This window comes from Siphateles boraxobius, unplaced genomic scaffold (genome assembly GCF_051911475.1).
Source record: "Siphateles boraxobius isolate OS27281-9 unplaced genomic scaffold, OSU_SipBor_1 29, whole genome shotgun sequence".
Lineage (NCBI taxonomy): Eukaryota > Metazoa > Chordata > Actinopteri > Cypriniformes > Leuciscidae > Siphateles > Siphateles boraxobius.
In genome coordinates, this window is record NW_027508908.1 from 6,338,626 (window position 1) to 6,359,686 (window position 21,061).

The 21,061-nt window shown below is 37.8% G+C and overlaps 1 protein-coding gene across 1 annotated transcript; it reads right to left on the reverse strand.

Annotated features, from left to right (window-relative positions):
* Nucleotides 1-432: 432 nt before the first annotated feature.
* Nucleotides 433-21,056, reverse strand: eif5b (eukaryotic translation initiation factor 5B). Its single transcript, XM_077246317.1, has 24 exons — nt 20,975-21,056; nt 17,221-17,340; nt 15,815-15,893; nt 15,028-15,679; nt 13,872-14,083; nt 13,641-13,791; nt 13,467-13,559; nt 13,301-13,387; nt 12,518-12,586; nt 12,092-12,408; nt 11,900-12,007; nt 11,714-11,824; nt 10,956-11,023; nt 10,216-10,357; nt 10,009-10,140; nt 9,688-9,870; nt 8,588-8,749; nt 8,347-8,478; nt 8,048-8,179; nt 5,433-5,509; nt 5,184-5,348; nt 3,469-3,607; nt 3,127-3,288; nt 433-1,407 (listed from the first exon to the last, which is right to left on the reverse strand). The coding sequence occupies exons 1-24, from the start codon at nt 21,007-21,009 to the stop codon at nt 1,300-1,302; spliced, it is 3,636 nt and encodes a 1,211-aa protein (XP_077102432.1). The 5' UTR covers nt 21,010-21,056; the 3' UTR covers nt 433-1,299.
* Between the last annotated feature and the right edge of the window lie 5 nt (nt 21,057-21,061).

Consider the following 21,061-nt stretch of genomic DNA (forward strand, 5'->3'; position numbering starts at 1 on the left):
AATATAATTAAGTACCATTAAATAAAAACCATTATCAAACTAAAATATAGTACAACCATTTCATTGTACCAGAACAGTACCAGAGTTAATGCACCTAATAATACCAAACATTCTATGTGCTGTAATGAAGTGAATGAAAATAATATTATATATATATTTATATTAAATAAATAAATAATACAAGTATAAATTAAAAAGCCTACAACAAACACTATCATGATGTATACTTACATTTTTATTTCACCTTTTCCACATTACAGCTGATTATTGACATTTTTGGGAAAAAATTGTTACAAATTGTTATCCTCCTCAGAAAAAGGGCTCTTTTTCTTTAAGCAAAATATAATCTAATATCAATTTAATTTTATGACATTTTGTTAACTTCACATGTGCATTCATTATCATCAAAAGCAAAAAAAAAGGACAACAATGTCTATAAATAGGCCATCTCTTTATTGTTGTTGATTTTCACATATCAATCTCTGAAATGACATATTCAAACTGATTAAGGGAAGAGCCTTTCGTCCAAGTTCACACACCCATGAGAGGGAGAGGAGGAGAGTCAATCTCTGGCTGGAGGGGGATCGTTTTAAAAAGGTTCGTTTAAGAACTGTACTCCAAAAAGGAATGGAAAAAGCAGGGCAAAATGAAAATACTGACAAGGTGACTGTTTTTTTATATATATATATATCTAAAATCATGGTGTAATCTCCAGCAGTCATTCACAAAAGCCACACGGTCTTCATCTTATACCTTTCGATTTAAACCTCAGCCTAAATCTAAGGTCAGACCTCAGGCCCAAATCAGCAGCTCAAGTTTAATCCAGCCATACAGTGAACTTTGAGTTGGTGAAAACCATGAAATGAAAAAAAAAAAAAACCTGGATTGATCAGAGAGAACAGGCACATTTGGAATAATTGTAAAGGTTGTCTAACATTTTCTAACATTTGTCACTGTTTAAAACAGTGGTAATAGTTTCAGTTTCTCACAGAAAAACATTTTTTTTTCTTGCTTTTTTTTTCCATCTTTTTTTTTGTTCTGGTCTCCAACACTCCCCACCACGCAAAAACAGCTGGAGGAAAAGGGTAGTGGTGTGAGTTTTCTCCCATGCACACACGAGGAACAAGTCCTCGATACGGGACTGTGCAAGGCTGAGTGTCTGAGTACGAATGTCCTTAAATGTATGAGCAACACTGATGACTCCATAATCACGTGACCTTTAGGAGTGTACAACGTATAGTGTTTGTATGTGTGCACGGGGGTCGCTTGAGATCTAGAATCAGTCAGTCACTTGTGTGTTCAGATGATTTCAAAGGTTTTCTTCAGTTCCATGATTAACTGCCAGTCTGACTTCTGCATCTCGTCTCTGAACCAGTTCTTCAGAGTGTCGATTGACTGACGGGTGATCTACAAGAGATACAAGAACAAATGTGCATTAGATAATCAATACCAATCACGGTTAAGGGGGCAGCAGATTGAATACAGACAGTATTTTAGTAATATTTGTATACTATTATAGAATTTATTCATATTTTAAATTAACTTTTATATAAATTCGTTTTCTTTTTCCTATTAAACCATTTTAAAGGCTCCTAATTTTGACTTGGAACAAATACTGTGCGCCATTTTGGTGAAAATGATCAGAAACGCTGGCGGTGGCTGGCAACTTTTTTTTTTTTAACGTTGGCGTGAAAAGGATCAACAAAAACAACACTATGGCTATGTCACACTGCAGGCTGAAACGACCCAGTTCCGATTTTTTTGCCCCTATGCGACCTGTATCTGATCTTTTCATGACAGTCTGAATGACACAGATCCAATCTTTTGGGTATGTGGTCCAAATCCAATATGGATATCTTTTGAAATGCGACTTCAATCTGAACGGCCAGGTCACATGTATTCGACCCGCACGTCATTGATATGCGACAAACGTCATAATTCTGCGTTGAAGTAGGCGGGAATGAGAAGATAAACAACAACTATGACCGTTGAGTACACTTCTGCGCATGCGGGTCCCTTCTGGGTCATTTCACGTTTACGTTCACGCAGGAGATCACAAAAGGTCGCACTTAATTGGAAATGTGAACGGCCTTGCAAAAGTATAGAATTTTTTCAAAAAATCGGAATTGAACATTAAAGGGTTAGTTGACCCAAAAATGAAAATTATGTCATTAATGACTCACCCTCATGTCGTTCCAAGCCCGTAAGATCTCCGTTCATCTTCAGAACACAGTTTAAGATATTTTAGATTTAGTCTGAGAGTTTTCTGTCCCTCCATTGAAAATGTATGAACGGTATACTGTCCTTGTCCAGAAAGGCAATAAAGACATCATCAAAGTAGTCCACGTGACCTCAGGGGGTTAGTTAGAATTTTTTGAAGCATTGAAAATACATTTTGTTCCAAAAATAACAAAAACGATGACTTTATTCAGCATTGTATTCTCTTCCGGTTCTGTTGTCAATCCGCGTTCACGAGGCCAGTGACACTGCTGACGTAAGACGCTGCTGACGTGTATCTGGTGCGTCCGTGTATTCGGGTTCAAATAAATATGTCTGGTTAAAAAAAATGCAAGTCTTCCCCTATGTCGAAATCCTTAGACATGTTTGTAAAGATTGTTTTGTTTACAGCGTGCGTCTCCCTCAGACTGTAAACGAAGCTCGGGCGCACCAGATAACACGTCAGCTCGTCTTACGTCAGCGGACTCATGAACGCGGATTGACAACAGAACCGGAAGAGAATACAATGCTGAATAAAGTCATCTTTTTTGTTGTTTTTGGAACAAAAAGTATTTTCGATGATTCAAAAAATTCTAACTAACCCCCTGAGGTCACATGGACTACTTTGATGATGTCTTTATTGCCTTTATGGACAAGGACAGTATACCGTACATAGATTTTCAATGGAGGGACAAAAAGCTCTCAGACTAAATCTAAAATATCTTAAACTGTGTTCCGAAGATGAACGGAGATCTTACGGGCTTGGAACGACATGAGGGTGAGTCATTAATGACATAATTTTCATTTTTGGGTGAACTAACCCTTTAAGCCCCTGCAGTGTGAACAGCCTATGTCTTGGGATCACAGGAGCTCCAGTGGCTTTATTTCAGGATGTAGGAGAGAGCTTACCTTGCTAACAATGAGGTCTACAGCCTCAAAGTGTCGGCCGTACATCTTGGGTGATTCTCCAGGAATTGGTTCTATTTTCACACAGATCTCCTGTCCTTTCTTAGCGATGTCTACAGATTTGTGATTTATTTCAATACCGGTCACAATGCCAATGTCTACAAACTGGGAGAAGAGAGAAAAATTAATGGAAACAATACCACTACATATTCTATTTTTACCGTAAAATAAACTGCTAAAACGTAAAAAATAAAAATAAAAATAAAAAAAGACAGTAGAGGAAAGCAGTATCTCTGCTTCTTTATTTATTGAGCATATATTGTGTAAACTGTCTAAATGTCTCACCCCTTTGGTGGGCACACACACCGGAGTGCCTGTCCTCAGAACTCCGGCGTCCACGATGACGCCCATGACGATGGGATCTCTAGAGTTGAAGATGAACTGGGGCAATATACGCAGCTTACAGGGAAACACGGCTAGTTGTCTGAAAAAGAGAGAAACTTTCAAATATTCAGACTGCAAACATTCAGGAAAAAAGTAACAACTTTGACAGTCTTTAAGAATCTAGGCTTGTTTGTGAGGAGGTAAATGTTAAAACGTACACTACTGTAAGACTGGAAAAACTGGAAGGACTTTAAGAGAGGTCTACTCTCTGAGAAAACAAAGGAAATTAACATTTGAACTCCCCCTCATGCACTATTGAGACGAAGGTCTCACCTCCCTCATCCTAATCTACATTTCTCTCCCCCATTCTTCATCCTGGCAGAGATCTCCCAAACTCACACAAGACTCTAAATGGTTTAATGTGAATGATTATCATCAAGTTTTATACATGTTTGGTATTATTTGAAATGTCTCGGTGCGACTGGTTCAAATGTCTCATTCCCAAAGAAGTAAACCAAAAGGTAATAAAGTTCTTAGGGAGTTTAGAAACATCTTCCACACTTGACGGTGTGTCTTTGAGTTAACACCTTCTGAACATTTGACTGAATGCTAATTTTCCACTGCTAGCAAATGGTGACTTACCACTGTGGATGATGTTTAGATTTGAAATGAGGTCTGGGTATATAATGAAACGCAGCGAGAGCTCTGGGCCTTTTTCTGTATCTGAGATCGGCCCGTGAGGCTGAGAGTTGCGAGACTCTCAGCCTCACGCATTTCTTGTCGGGTAAATTTTTCCCTCTTTATTCTAGAGCATTTGATGTTTTGCATTGATTATCTTTGAACTGGTTATGAAATTGTAATGACCTGACATATTAAATTGTGATATTTGATTATTCTAATTGAATTTGACATTATTTTCATTCAAGAGTTTAAAAGAATAGTAAAACATTCGCTCACATTTAATGATACACGGATATCATTAAAATCCTTTTCATTTATGGAGTCAGATGAAATAACGAGTTAATACATATGAGAAAATCTATAGCATTTAACCAAAAATACTTTGCCACGATAAAAGACGGAACACGCGTGAGACCTTCAGCGCTAATTCGAATACCGCCACTGGATCGAATTAGACGGCCTTACACTACTATGGGCTTAGTTCGATTTTTCATATTTCTGAAAAAGTCTATTTTGCTCACCAAGGATGTGAAAACGGTTATATTGTGAAAAATTACTAACATTTTAAATAATGTATTATAAAATTTAATTTCTGTGAATTTTCAACATAATTTTTCCAGTCTTCAGTGTCACATGATCCTTCAGAAATCATTCTAATGTGCTGATTTGTTGCTTAAGAAACATTTTTTGCTAAAATCAATGTTACTGCATGATATTTTCGTGGAAACTGTCCGTTTCTATTCAACAAGGAATTGTGAAAAATCTATTAGTTTCCACAAAAATATGCAGTAAACAGCATTTATTTGAAACAGAAATCTTTTGTAACATTATAAATGCCACTACCTGCTGCCACTATTTATCAATTTAATGCACTCGTGCTGAATAAAAGTATTCATTTTTAGTGTGAACTAAAAAAGTATTAACTTTTGAACTGTAGTGTATATCGCTGTTAAATTGAGATAAAAGGGTGAGGATTAGGGCAGTAGATAACGCACTTGAACTCATCCTGTTTCTGTTTCTTGTAGTCTTCTCTGTATTTGGTGAAGGCGTCAAACAGATGGTAGATGATCTCAGCGCTGAAAATGCGCACGCCGAGACTGTCAGCCATCTCCTGAGAATCTCGCTCTATTTTCACATCAAACGCCAGGATCACTGCATACCTACAGAAAGAAAGAAAGAAAGAATGATTAGCATGATATAATCTCATAATAGGAGATAAATGATGTATTACTCAGAATACATACTGTTGATCATGCTCCAACATAGTAGAAGCTTTCATGACGTCTTTCTTGTGGACGGGACCAATGTTGATGCCAGCATACTGAAGGAAAGAAAGAGAATTTAAGTGGAGATGCAAACAACTAAAACACTTCAGCTCAATTACACTGCAACAAGCTCAATGGAGAAAACAAAACCAGTGATTATTTTGGTAATCAAGTATTCGGTTGATATTTTGACGATTAATCGAGTAACCTGATAATCTTTTTGTGGTAAAACAAATAGACCTAAGCGAACAATGACGCAAACAATGACGTGTAAAATGAATTAAAATACATATATAATAAACATAAGGAAATAATTAGGGGTTCAAATAAAGTATCAAAATCAAGTACTCGTATGGTTTTAACACTGTTAAAATACATAACGTAATATACATAATATAAACAATCAGCTCATGTATATTTCGTATTATATCAAATTTCTGCAGAGGGTGCCAACTGATTGTGATTGTTGTCATATTTAGAAATATTTTGATGTATTCTCCTGTAGGTTAACGTTACAAATCTGGTGAAACGGCTCACGTTGTGTTCCCAGATGAATGTTATAAGCAACCCAAACTGACAGCATATGCAGAGATGGAGTTTGTTAACCGAGCTGCAAAGACACTCTCCACGCATGCAAATGATAACAGTGCAACCCTTCGCTATGAAACACAAATCGCATCAGACTTTTTATGCGTTCCAAAACGCACGATATTGCAAACCCAAACAAACAGCACATGCAGAGACTGAGTTAGTGTGGAGCAGCATTTACTTTGAACGGAGCCGCTCTGAAATACGTAACCTGCACATATGTAAATAATTAAAGCATCGCGCTTCACCAAAACCCGCAGTGCATTTACTTATTTAATTGAATCGCAGATGGGTAATTTCAGAGTAGCACTATGCTATATTATGATTTTTTTAAATGGTTTAAATTAGGGCTATATATATCGCAATATTCTTTTTTTCGATAACGGTGATATGATTTTTAAACACATTTTCGATATTTCAATATACATAACAGAATTTGTCACTACCTGACGTTAGGCGCGCAGCCGTCAGAAAGAGCAGAACACAATTGGCTACTTTCGTGATGACGTACACCACAGACACGCAGCCAGTGCTCAGCAGTAACGTTAGTAGGTTGATCTCCAACGCGGCAAGTTTTAGCTAAAAATGAGCGTCCCTGACCGCTATACAAATGTGACTGAACGAGCTTCCACAAGTGAGGAGAAAGCAGACGAAATAGTTGATCAGAGAGGAAAGACTAATTCGGTGGTATAAATTCAGTGGTGTTTCAGCGCGCTGCAAAATGTGCCGGAGAGTGGTGCCGACTAGCAGCGGGAACACATCGAATCTGTTCCACCATCTGAAGCAGTTCCACCCGATAGAAGCAACACAAACAACACTTTAACCGCCACAAACGAAGCACAAACAAACAAGACTTTTTGCGTGAATTTGGAGCATTTACATTACATTTAGCTAACGCTTTTATCCAAAGCAACTTACAATTGCTAGATATGTCAGAGGTCGCACGCCTCTGGAGCAACTAGGGGTTAAGTGTCTTGCTCAGGGACACATTGGTGTCTCATAATGGATTCGAACCCGGGTCTCTCACCCCAAAGGCATGTGTCTTATCCATTGTGCCATCACCACCCCATGGAGCATGTGGGGGATGCTGAGTGACCTCAGAATGACCAATACTTATGATTTTAATATCTAAGAAACTGAAACTTCACGCAGTGATTGACAGGACGGGTCGGCTCGGAATGCATTTTCAATTTGCACATTGAATTTGGCTACATTCATTGCGGGACATTTAATGAAAATGCTTAACTGTGAGTGTAAATGCAATTAAGAAAAATAACATTTAAATGATCATTTTGCTATAGTTTTTGCTTGAACATGTTAAACATATCTAATATCTGTAATGCATTTTAATTTTGCAATTTATAAAATGTTACAATATGTATTCAATTTACATATTAAAACTAGCGTATGAAATGGCAAATTTAAATTATATAATTGAATTTTAATTTCGCACCAAACGTTGCACAAATGTAATGGAAAATGTAAATTTAAAACAGAAATGCATTGCCATTTTACATATTGCATTGTCATTTTGCATATTAGGCAAGGCAAGGCAAGGCAAGTTTATTTATATAGCACATTTCATACACAATGGTAATTCAAAGTGCTTTACATAGAAGAAATTAAAATAATCAAAAGAAATCAGAATAATTATTACAATTTTTTGCACTATGTATAGCTCATTAGAGTAAGAGGTTACCACCAAACTCGACTAGAATCAATAGCAAAACTGGAATCTTTCATGTGCTTCACGTGAGAAGAGAGATTTGTGCGTCACACAGAGTTGCCGTCAATTTAGGGTGCACTAACTCACTCACTAACTCACTCTGCCACGTCAGACAGGATGTGGCCTTAGAAGGCAACTGCTTATGTAGGCAGCTTGCTTGGTTTCGAAAGAGCTTAGATATAACATGCATCACAAAACCATAATAAATCCAAGCACGTTCTTCAATAACCGATTTATAAAAAGGGTTTTACGAGAGTGTGTGAGGTGTTTGAAGACTTACAGGCACTTTGGATGTACGCAAGTACTCCAGTAGAGCCTCCAGAGAGCCGAGCGTGGAGGCCTGCACATACACACCCTTCTCCTCCAGCTTTATGGCGTTAAGAGTCTGTTTCAGCTCCCGGATCAACTCGTCCTACAAAGAGCAAACATCAGGATGCAGGAAAACTCACCAATGTAGCAATTAGATTAAGTTATTACTGACTTGATTCTTGTATGTGCGAGAAAAGAGAGGAAAGAAAGAAAAGTACAGCGTGTTCTTAAAGGGACAAAACTGATTGGTTTGCAGAAGAACATGGTTACCCTCAGGACTGGAATTTCATCCTCTTTATGAGCGACGAGGAGAGGCAGACCTGCCAGCGTCTTCTCCAGATCTTTCCCCAGGATCTTCACTCCCTGAGCCGTGGACACTTCTTTGTGCTTCTCATACGGATTCTGTACACAGAGAGAAGAAACATATAGCATGTGATCAAGTGAGACAAGCTCAGAGCTCTATCGCAACATAACGGATATGGCGAATAAAATATATAATTGGGCATGAGACCTTCACTCTGAGCTCTTTCAGGGGTGGAGGGAGGAGCAACCCTCGGATCTGAGTGACAATTGGTCCATCCACACCAGGGACGATAATGGTCTCGCCCTCCCGCAGACAACCATTGATCAGGATCACGTCTATCGTCGTACCCATGCCAGGCAGAGCTTTTACCTGAGATATAGGAAATGGGCAGCAGAGGTTATATTACAGCTTGGATCCATGCGTGAAAATAAATAAATAAATAATAATATACCAGAGACAGAAATTAACTTTTCCAATAAGGGGCAAATATTTGCTTTTTTTCCCTTATAAGGGCAATGGTTTAAGTACTTGGTTAAATTTACATATTTGACACAAGACAATACAATTACTTAAATCAATCAGAATACTATAGTATAGACAGTTATCAATAAAATGATCAACATCAACAAAAAACATCTTTACACTGCAAAGGTGGAACAGAAGCTGCATCTGACATGGCATTTAAGGCCCAGATATAACACAAGCGAAATCAAAGAACGAACTGGTGTGACATGATTTTAAATAAAATCAGGCCAAAAAACAAATGTTTTGTTTGGAGTTCATTTCGGCAGTTTGAAACAGATTGACAAAGAAAACTTTCTGAAAAACGTTCGCTCAGGCTGGTAAACTCCTTCAAACTACTATTGGTCTGTGATGGACACTGGACAGCGATTACAATAATGCCAAAAATCATTACTCTTGAATAAAAATTACTCTTGATATTGTAATAAAGAAAATTAATGTTGATTGATAAAATATATAAAAAAAAACGTTTTGTGTTTGGGGAAAGGCACCTCATATTCTGGCTACACAGACAAAACAAGCTAAGAAATGTTTACACATAAGAAAATAAAGACTTCACATTGATTATTTTAGTAGCATGAAAAACAAAATGGCTAGTAACTTGGAATAAATTAAATAACATTATCACTGAAGCGGTCCATGATTTCAGTCTCGCGCAATCTACGCACTCTCAAATCTCTATAATAATGTAAACTGTCTACACTGCAGAATGAATGTACTTGCATCGTATTTGCGCAAAAGGAAAGCCATTAAAACTCATTAAAGCTTTTCCTTTGACCGCTTACCTCCATGACCTGTGCACGAAGTTCGTCACAGTGAGCCAGTCGGCGGGCCAGCATGGTTTGAGTGAGCTCAACCAGCAGGGCGATGAGGTTCCCCATCCCATCACCCGAGTGGGCCGAGGTGGGAACCAGGGACACAAACGTACGAGGATCTTTGTTCTCGTAGAACAGGGCGGCATTAAGACCCTGAAGATTGAAAGACACACAAGACAACATTTAAGTTAAGCTCACTTCTTATACATGTTGAAGTCAACAAGAAACAGCATTTGCAAACAACATTAAGAAAGGTAAATAGGACTATACAAAAAGATAGAGACAACAGACCTGCTGTGCGAACTCTACGATGACAGATTTAGCCCTCTCATCAAACTCATCCTTGGTGTTCTTCTTCTGTTTCTTCAGTGTGGCCACCACGTCTGTTTCTGGACTCTTTTTCCAGTCATACAGACGGTCGATCTGACAAAGAAACATTAGTATTCAAATACTTCTTGTAATGATCAGTATCAGCATTCAGTTGTCAATATCTGGTACCTTGTTAAGTGCTACTATGAAGGGGCATTTCTTCTCCTTCAACAGGTTGATGGACTCGAGTGTCTGTGGCTCTAAACCGTGCATGATATCCACCACCAGGATGGCGATGTCACACAGAGAACTACCCCTGTTCCTCAGATTACTGAAGGGTGGAGGAGAGTGCCATTAAACATACAAATACTATAAAAGTAGAGTTCAAAAAGTCAGTGTTGACTGGTATGGATTTTCTACAGTATCTACACACTATACCTATACAGTGACATCAAGTTAATATTTACTTATAATTTTAATAAATTAATAATATATTTTTTAAATATACACACACAACCATTCAAAAGTTTGGGATCGGTAAAAACATTTTGTGTAAGTCTCTTATATTCACAAAGCCATCAGTGTCACATGATCCTTTAGAAATCATTCTAATATGCTGATTTGCTGCTCAAGAAACATTTACAATTATGCTGCTTAATATTTTTGTGGAAACCATTATTAGTTTTAGTATTCTTTGAAGTACAGAACTTTCAAAAGAGTATGAGTATGAAAATGCTGTTTATTTGAAATAGAAACATTTAAAATCTCTTTACTGTCAATTTAATACACTTAAGGAATCCTTGAGGAATAAAAGTATTAATTTCTTAAAATTTTGAAAAAAACTATTGAATGGTAGTGTATATATTCTGTCTATCACTTTTACATGGTGTGTACACACACACACACACACACAAAAGTATAGTGTGTACCTGAAAGACTCGTGTCCAGGTGTGTCAATAATGAGCATGCCAGGAATCTTCACACTCTCCATTTCAAACTGATGAAAAAAAACATACAATCATAAATAAAATTGTTTTCATACACATCTTTACTGATATATTTCCATGACTTTTGAGGCAATATCCATGACCTAATGTTCCATGAAAGTCTACGTACACATGTAAAATAAGAATACAAATCAATGTTCAAATCATAGTATATCTGAACTAAAATTAATTACTATTAATGCCATTTGTTTGCTTTCTATTTGCTTTAATAATAAGAACAAACTTATTTAGGCTGCTGTCACTTTAGGACCAAGCAAGCATCCAATATACTGTTACACATTCATATATTTCTCAACTTTTGACATTCACTAAAGCCATAACTGATTTTTTTTACATAAATACTCGCAATTTTTTGTGTATTAGGACGTTTAAGCGCAATAAGCCACGAAAAGAACTCAATTTGACACTGGCTTGACACTGAGCTTTTTGCGAGGCGGCTTCATCTCTTAGAGAGCAAACACGGTACAGCTGAATCACCCACACTGTTTACAAATTACTGATTTGATCTGATATTCTGTGTGGATTCATTTTATCCATCTAACCTACATGCTATGACTGTACAGACCCTGAAACACGTCTTAAGCTTTTAAAACAAAGAAAAAAGAATAAGAAAAAAAAGGGGGGGGGGGGGTGCATGGGAAAACAGGATGAGAGAATGTGGGTTAGAGAAAGATACTCACATTTTTCACCATCTTGGTTTGTTCTATTATGGTTTCCAGGGGCACATTTGTGGCTCCGATCTGCTGTGTGATACCACCAGCCTCACCATCCTGAACATGTGTGTGTCTCAGCTGATGGACAGAGAAGAAAACAACAATAAACACACAAAATCCACACAAGTCCACATGAGTCACTTTAAAACGCACCTTATCCAGGATTTTGGTCTTCCCTGTGTCCACATGACCCAGTACACAAACCACAGGAGATCGGAGCTTGTCCAAATTAATGTTCTTCAGGTTTTCCTGCCTTCGTTTCTGCACACAAAGGAAAACATGATTGATTTCAACTCCACTGACCAAAATGTGCGTATATCTGTACAAAACACTGTGTAGCTGTACCTCTATGCGCCTCTTGGCCTTGTCGTAAAGTCTCTCCTCTTTGCTTCGGTCATCATCCGAATCGCTCTCGCTGCTCGAATCTGAGCTGGGCTCTTTTCTTGCTTTGTTTGTGGTCGTCTTGTTGCTGCTGTCTTTGTTGTCCTCCTCATCCTCACTCTCCTCCTCTCCTTCACCCTCTTCTTCTTCTTCCTCCTCCTCCTCCTCATCATCCTCCTCTTCATCGTCCTCTTCTTCCTCACTGCCATCCTCCTTGTCTTCAGCAGGTTTTTGTGTGGCTGTAGTGGGTTCCTTCACCTCGATGTGAACCTTCTTCATCTCTGAGTGCACAAATGTCAAATTAATAAATCAGGGTCCGTGGAAAACTACCACCAAATGACTTTGATTTTAAAAGATATGCATCTGTGGGACAGGGTACTTTAACCCCACCTTTCTCCTCATCGCTGGCCATGGCCTCCCAGTCGTCCAGATCAGCAGCCTCTGCCTTTGGCTCCTTAACTGTAACAATGAAAATTACAATTTTAAGAAGCCATCATACTTCCTTACAGGCATACATTTATGAACAGACAATTTTACTGTGTAGCATGCAATGTCACGGAATTTGGCAAATTTTGAATTATAAAGTAGGGCTGTAAAATGAATGAAGTTATTAAACCACAAAAATTACTATCTGCGTGTCAAAAACTCAGAAACTCAAAGGTCTTCATGACAGAATGAATAAATCAAAGTAAGGTTAACATGAACTTGCGATAGAAATATATTACTCCTAGCATTTTGAGAAGTACATTTTAGTAAAAGTAGTAGTATTAATAATAATAATACCGATTTTAGATGATTACTATTTAAAAGAAATTGAGGAATAACAAAAACGAGATTTTTACATCTAAGTTTTAATTTATAGTTTGTTTTGTTGTGCAGACCTGACAAAAATAAAAATGCTATGATTTATTGTAAATTATTTTTTATATTTTTATTACATTTAAAAGATGGATTCAACTGTTACATTTTCCAATTTCAATTGATCAAACATGCTATTTAATGACTAAAACAGTTAAACCATTCAAATAAAAAAATTAAAACAGAAAACAGAATTTAGGAGAAAAAATAAACAGATTTTAATGGGCCCTACATTTGCGAAATCAAAGTCAAGCTTAATACTTTTCATTTTAAACCTGGGTAAATCTAGCAGAGCTGGCTGTGATTGGTCGTTACCTGGCTCAGCATCAGGCTTGTCTACTTCCATCTCTGTTGTGATTGGCTGAGGTGCCTCTGATGTAGGTGCTGTCACTTCTGACGTTTCTAATATGAGCCAACAAAAAAAAATCTTAGGACATTTTAACCATCTTTGATTACAGCAGGGAGCAAGTCAGGATCTAACCTTCAGGAGTTTGTGCTGTTGGCTTCTTTTTTCTCTTGTCAGAGTAAACAGGCTTCTTCTTTGGCATAGCATCTTTGGATGGCACTTCAATACCTGAAAGAAAGCCAATGACACCACTAGGTTAAAAAACTATCATCATAACTTCATGATAAGCACTATCAGTCATGTTCTCACCCTGAGCCTGCAGTGCTCGCAGTGTGGCTTCTGCTCTGGCTCGAGCCTCTTTCTGGGCCTTGGTGAGGAGTTTTCCCTCCTTCTTAAGTCTCTCTTTTCTCTCCTTTTCCTTTTGCTTCTTCTTCTCCTTCCTCTCGGCTTCTAGACGCTCCTGCGGATGAAGGTTTCAGAGTTGAAGGGACCATGATCATTTGACACCATGATCTTGAGTGACTGTGTCTTTGCACTAACCTGCTCTAGTCTCTGAGCCTCCAGCTCCTCCAGCAGCTTCTGTTTCTCCTCCTCTTCTCTTTTGATTCGTTCCTCCTCTTCCTTCATTTTGGCCAGGGCCTCCTGCATGGCTTTCACCGTTGCTTTGCTGGGACCCTTTTTCTTATCTTTCTCCTCCTTTTCACCTTTCTTCTTCTTCTTGTCCTTTTTCTTTTTATCACCCTCAGCCTCCTCTGTAGAAAAGCAGAGGAGAGAGGGGAAATTAGTTAGATAATAAAAAAAACATGATCATGTAGGCTTGAAATAACCCAGATGATCCAAACATCTTGGATATAAACCAGTGTGGCTTAAATGTTATCAACTAATTTATGGTCTTAAAGATTAGGACTTTGTGATGAATTGAATGTTCACAAATAGTCATGATGCCTTTCATCATCTTTTTATAAGTTTCCTATAGAGCATGTTTGACAGTTTAATGACTTGAATAGTGTTTGATTTAAACCTCAGTAGCATAATTGCTATATCCCACAGTTCAAATTTTTGGATTCAGTAAAATTATTTTTTTAAAGAAGTTAATATTTTATTCAGCAAGGATGCACTAAATAGATCAAAAGCTAAAGACATTTATAATGGTACAAATAAATGTTGTTCTTTTGAACTTTCTATTTATAAAAGAATCCGGAATAAATGCACAAAAATAAAATAAGCAGCAATAACGGTTTTCAACATTGATAATGATAAGAAATGTTTCTTGAGCACCAAATCAGCATCTTAGAATGATGATAAGATATATTAAAATAGAAAACAGTTATTTTACATTGTGATTATATTTCACAATATTACAACCTTGGAGTGCAAAAAGAGACTTTCAAAAACATAAAAAATATATACTGACCCCAAACTATTGAACGGTAGTGTGTCTAAAAATTATATATATATTTTTTTTAAACTGTATTTTAAATCCTGCATTTCACATTTAATAAATGTTATCACTGAGAAAAAAGTAATAGAAACTAATAATAAAAAAATACACCTTTGAAATCATCCAAATTAATCAGAAAATACCTGAACACAAATCTCATATATATATATATACACACATTCACACACACAATATGTATTATAATACACATATAGAAACACTGCTGAGTGGACAATGTACTATGGAAAATCTGACCTTCTCCTTGGGCATCAGCTTCATCCTGCTCCACTGAAGCCGCTGTCTCTAATGTCTTGCTCTCTGTTGAAGGTGTGGTAACCGCTTTCCCTTCATCCTTTTTTGATGCCTCTTCCTCTTTTTCTCTCTTAGCCCTCAGCTTGGCCCTCTCCTCCTCTTTCTTCTTCTTATCCCTCTCTTTTTTCTCTGCTTTCTTCTGCGCAGCGGTCTTCATCTTGAAGGACGGGTCTTCTCTTTCGTCTTCCTCACTCTCTGCTTTGGCTTTGCCTTTACCTTTCTTCTTCTTGCTTGAGGTTTGAGAATCATCATCCGATTCGTCATTGTCGCCCGCTCCTCCACCCTTCTTCGCACCACCATCTTCATCATCCTCCTCCGAGTCAGACGCGCCTTTTCGCCCGCCTTTCTTTTTAGCCTTGGGTTTCTGTCGTGACTGCGAGCCCTCGTCCTCAGAGTCTGAAGCAGGACCAGCAGGAGCGGGAGCCGCCACCGTCTTTGTATCTTTCGTCCTGTGCTCGTTTTCCATGTTGTTCTGACCCTGATCTTCATCACCTTCCTCATCCTCCAGATTCGCTTTCTTGCCCTTCTTGGCCTTCTTCTTGTCTGCTTTCGTCAAGGTGGGTTCAGGTTCAGGCTCCTCTACTGAATCGGATTTCTAAGAGGGAAACACACGCAGGAATTGCTTTCAATGGAAAATGACTCTACATATAGTATCTGCACTATTAGAAGAGGGAGGAAAAAAGAAAACGTGTGTTGAACGCGTTTATCGGTTTGTGTTACTAAAGAATACCTTTGCTGTTTCTTTTTCTGGTTTTCCTGCTTTCTCTTCTAGTGACAGCCTCTCTAGTTCTTTCTGGATTTCATCCTCACTGCAATAAAAACAAGTAATCAATAATTTCCAAACATTTCCACTACTGATATTTTCATGTAAATTAATACTTTTATTCAGCATTTTATTCACATAATAAATTGATCAGTGACAGTAAAGACATTTATAATGTTCCAAAAGATTTCTATTTCAAATAAATGCTGTTCTTTTCTATTCATCATTAATACTGAAAATAAACGCAGCACAACCGTTTAACTGTGATAAGTGTTTCTTGAGCAGCAAATCAGCAGATTAGAATGATTTCTAAAGGATCATGTGACACAGAAGACTGGAGAAATGATGTGGCGGGTCTCCAGACTGTGACCAAATGGTCGCACTTTTGAAAACTTTTTTCTTTCCGGTGCGAGTAAATTTTGTTGGAGGTCACACTGGTGCCACCACTGATAAGAGCTGCCATTTCTGTTGCATATTAAAAACATAAAATGGCAAATGTGAGGAAAGCAGAACGAAACCTTCTCGTTTGAGCTGTGCAGTGCGGATAGTTTATCAGCTCAGATCAAGTGAGAAAGTGTTTGAATTCGCCGCAGTATCGCTGCGAGATGTAGTGAGAAGCATTCGAATTCTTCGTTATAAACCATCAATATCAGATCAAACAGTGCTGACGTGGAAAGTTATAGAAGTCTGTGCAGAGTCTGCAGACTATAAATCACCAACATTCACCATGGATTTAATGTAGTAATGCTAACTGTAACTATGGTATTGTGGCAGAAATAGTCAAATGTTTCTACATTATTCATCTCAGGGTTCGTAGAGTTGTGGTCAGAATTAATGGCACCCCTGGTAAATATGATCAAAGATGGCTGCAAAAATAAATCTGCACTATTAACTCTTCTGATTTTTCATTCAAAGAATTCGCAAAAATCGAACCTTTCATTGAAGTAAAATAATTGAAAGAAGGGGGTTAATCACATTATGAAATAAATGCTTTTCTCCAAAACACATTGGCCACAATTATTGGCACCCTCTTATTAAATACTTTTTTCAATCTTTTGCCAAGATAACAGCTCTGAGTTTTCTCCAACAATGCCTGATGAGTTTGGAGAACACCTGACAGGAAATCGGAGAGCATTCCTCCACACAGAATCTCTCCAGATTCCCAGCTCCATGTTGGTGCTTCTTCAGTTCACCCCACTCATTTTCTATAGGGATCAGGTCAGGGGACTGGGACGTCATGGCAGAAGCTTTTAACAATATTAATACAATCTTGACCCTTAACTATTTGAGCAGCAGGTTAACTGTATAGCCAGGGAAAATCTCTTTAGGCTTATCAACTGTGTCAGTGTTGGAGGAAAGAGACGAAGACTTACTCATAGTCTTCTTTCTTTACTTTCTTTTTCTTGCTCTTTGATTTGTTCTGCTCCTTGCCTGCTCCTGCTCCTTCAATCTCTGCCGCAAGTGCGTCGATGTCAACCCCGTCGTCTTTGGCACTATGAAATTCAGAAAAAAGATGAAGAATATATTCAATTTGACTGAGGATGTTTTTCCATGCATTTAAACTTTAAGATCTTCTACATGGTGGTGTATTTCTAAAAGTTGACAAAAAAAAAATCATCAGGCACAAACACACTTAACATTTACTTTTTACCTCTTCAAGGACATTGGACTATAACCATAGTTCGAATTACGGGGGGTATGGAGGGGGGGGGGGGGTTCGACCCCCCTAGATGAGACTTGGACCCCTCCCAAAACGGATGAAAATAATAATTTGGGGGGTACTGAAAAAAAATTTAATAAAATATAATGTAAGCCTATCCAAAATTGTATGTATTTAAATGCAGAATTACCATCACATACCATCAATTCAGGAAATAATCTAATGTAATACGACTTTCAAACTCTAACTCCACATTGGGCTGTACCATATCTCAGGTGTTCTTTGATATCACTTCACTAGCTGTCAAAACATACGTACCTGGTGTGTCAGCAAAAAATGAAGTGGATGAATCAACTTTAATCTCTACCTATAGTTTTGACTGCCAAGTATATCATCATGCTTTATGGTAAATGTTATGAGCACCTCGTCATCTAAACAGGTTTTCAGAACAGTCTTAATTTGGTTGTTCATAGTGTTTCTCTCATCTATAAGCAAGTCATAGTCTAGCTAGCTAGCTAGCTAAAAGTTCACACAGCACCTGAAGCTCTCTGTACCAAGCAAATATTGTCCGTATCTTGGTGAAACTAAGCCAAGAATGGTTGCATTAATGCAAGCAGTTGTTTATTATCTCACGGACAAGGTTGTCGGATGGAACGTGCTCAAATGTGTGTGTTTAAACTGCTGCAGAAGCTTTTGCAGAATTTCGCATATAGATTAGATTTCTCGTGTGTAAGCCTATATAAAATGGAGAGTGACATCACCAGTCGAAATAGCTATACCGAAGCTCACGGTATAATTCGAACACTGACTATAACTTTCATGAATCACATGATTCCCCCTAATAGTAATTTTCCTGTTTGAACAGGAAATATATCTCTACAAGAATAGATTTCACATAAATCGATTTCACAGGGTCTTTAAATGGTGTAAATTTAAATAAAATATTTTCCATTTAAATAAATGTAGAAATGTTATGAGAAAGCGAATAGAAACATACATAAAACTAAAAATATTTGATAAAATCAGGTTAACACGCATGTACGGTGCAATAAAACAATTAGCCTCTGAGTAAATGCAGACCACCAGAAATGATTAACTAGGCCTAGCAATTGGCCAGGAAAACTGTGACTTCACATCATACTTTCACTAAAAAGACTACCATTATAGACCAGCAGCACAGATGCATATTACACCCCAAAAAAAACTCTAGATTACCAATGAAAGCAGCACATAGCAATATTTACAACAAGATTTACAAAAACTGAGCATATTAAATGGCATCCCTAAACATGTGCACCTTACCCGTCAAGTCAAACACAGCAAACAAGGAGGAAGTGAACTTGTGCTGCTGCTTATATAGTGGAGTCTAAAGCCCTCCTTGCATGCTTGTTGCATCAGAAAGGGAAATGCACCCTAGTAGAGGTTTACTAGCCTCACATCACAGGGTAGAGCCCTCTCACATAAACTGCTCACCTCAGCAAACACAGAGCAGATGATGAAAGACCAGCCAATAGACAGTTGGACAAATAACTTGAATGAATGAAGGAGAGATGGTGGGGGGGACGTTTAATACATTCAAAAACGTTTTTTAGCAGACCAGTTCTTTGTTGCAATACAAAGCCTTTTCAAAAGTCAGTAATAGTTACAGGTAATCTTGTTTTGAAGCAACTGAAAGTGCAATAATTCATGGCCGGATCTCATGACATCATCTGAGACTGACCAGGGAATGACACAGCAACCAGCACTGAATGGTTAGCACACTCATTAGGGCACTAATCTACTTAACCACCCCCAGCAAGGCCAGAAGAGCAGGAATCTGCTCAGCATCAGTCCCAGCTAAATTTAGACATTCAAGCGACTATAAAACGGAAGGAGAAAACAGGTCAAACCAGGTGAAACTACTGCCTCACATTGCCCAGTAATACAGCAAAACCTAAAAACTATAACAGTTCCAACCTAACTAACTAAAAACAATCCACAGTTTACAGAACAGAAGAACATAAAGGATTAAGAGTCTGACATAAACAAATACAATCATTTCCAAGCTTCAGATTTTGATCAATTAATTTCCAATAATATATAACGACTTATACACACACTTAATGTATTTTAATTATTTCATATTATATATATATATATATATATATATTAATTATAATTATAGTATATTCATTTAAAGCACTCTGAACCAGTTTTTAAAACATCAAAACAAATGATTCACCCTGAATTCACCAAAATCACTATGGTGTACAAGCTCTAACCAAAAACAATACGTCTATGACATATATATTATTTAAGTTTACGTGACATTTAAAATTATATATTAAATAAATTATATACTCAAAATTATATATATGTGAAAATTGTTAGAACTGTCAAGTGTATTTATGTATTCTTCCATGATTGTGAGAAAGATTTTTTATATCACTCTTAACCAATTACTCAAATCATCAATGAAGTGTTAATAATTTCTCTCATTTGAACCCTGACAAAATGCACACACAGAAAAACTTGACCTTAACGTTTTAAATACAGCCTTAATCACTTTTATTATTCATCATAAGCTTGTCTAAGATTGACAGGTGCATTTCAACATTGTCACAATCACACCCCATGATCTCAGTGGGAAAGCCCAATCCAGCTGTTGAAAGACTGTCACAGTCCTGCGAGCATTTGAACATTTCCACAGCTCGAGATTTCAAACTGAAATCTCTAAATGCCGTTGTTGTGCCGTAATTCGGACCCCCTCCTTCAGATTATGACCCTGAGTCCCAGGTAGGTGTAGGATTAGATGTGTGGGTGGGGTTAGGATTAGGCAATTAGGTAGCGTTCTCAACGAGGGGGTAATAATTTAGCAGTGAGTTCAAATAAGGCACAACACCGTTTCTACGTGAACAAAGCTCGATGGCATCCCATAGAAGCGCGTTTTACCGAAGACAATGCGAAACCGCCAGGCAACACAATGGAAACGGATGATGTTGCACTGTCGGACGAGAAATCAGATACTGCGTGTAATATACAGAGGCCACTGCCCTTAAATACTCGAGTCTTCTGTGCTCGGACAGTGTCTGATATGATATGACAGCAGATTTGCATCTAATCAAACACTCACAGCTGGAGGACCTCGACTCAGGGGGGCTGGCCAAACCTACTCGTGTCTCATTTTAAAGCCACAGACGCGACAAATAAGAAATGCTTAGAATAAATTACCCAATCAGCCTCGTGTCTAGACCTGTATTAGTGAATGTCAGTGATCTACTGATGATATTCCTCTTTGGTAAGAGCGTCAGTGTGATAATGATCAAGACAGGCCTAGTTACAGCGGCACATGAACTCATGCCCATCAGAAACTAGCCAGGTGGCTAACAGTGTTTCTCCTTAAACATTAACGTTAACCTGTCAAGATTACAAACAGCACAGTAATCCACTGTAGTCCGTGTTACGCAATCGCCCGTGTTCTGACTTACCCGTCATCTCCCTTATTTTTCTGTTTCTTTCCCATTATGTATGAATAACTGTAACCTCCTCGTTGCGATGCAGTGTAGTCGGTGTTA

Bases quoted from the DNA above. Each gene is read 5' to 3' on its own strand.
- eif5b (XM_077246317.1), bottom strand. From the start codon at position 21,009: ATGGGAAAGAAACAGAAAAATAAGGGAGATGACGG. The intron at 12,409-12,517 runs GTGGGGTTAAAG...TTGTGCACTCAG, and splicing joins GGCCAGCGATGAGGAGAAAG to AGATGAAGAAGGTTCACATC. The intron at 8,750-9,687 runs GTAAGCGGTCAA...CCTATATCTCAG, and splicing joins TTCGTGCACAGGTCATGGAG to GTAAAAGCTCTGCCTGGCAT.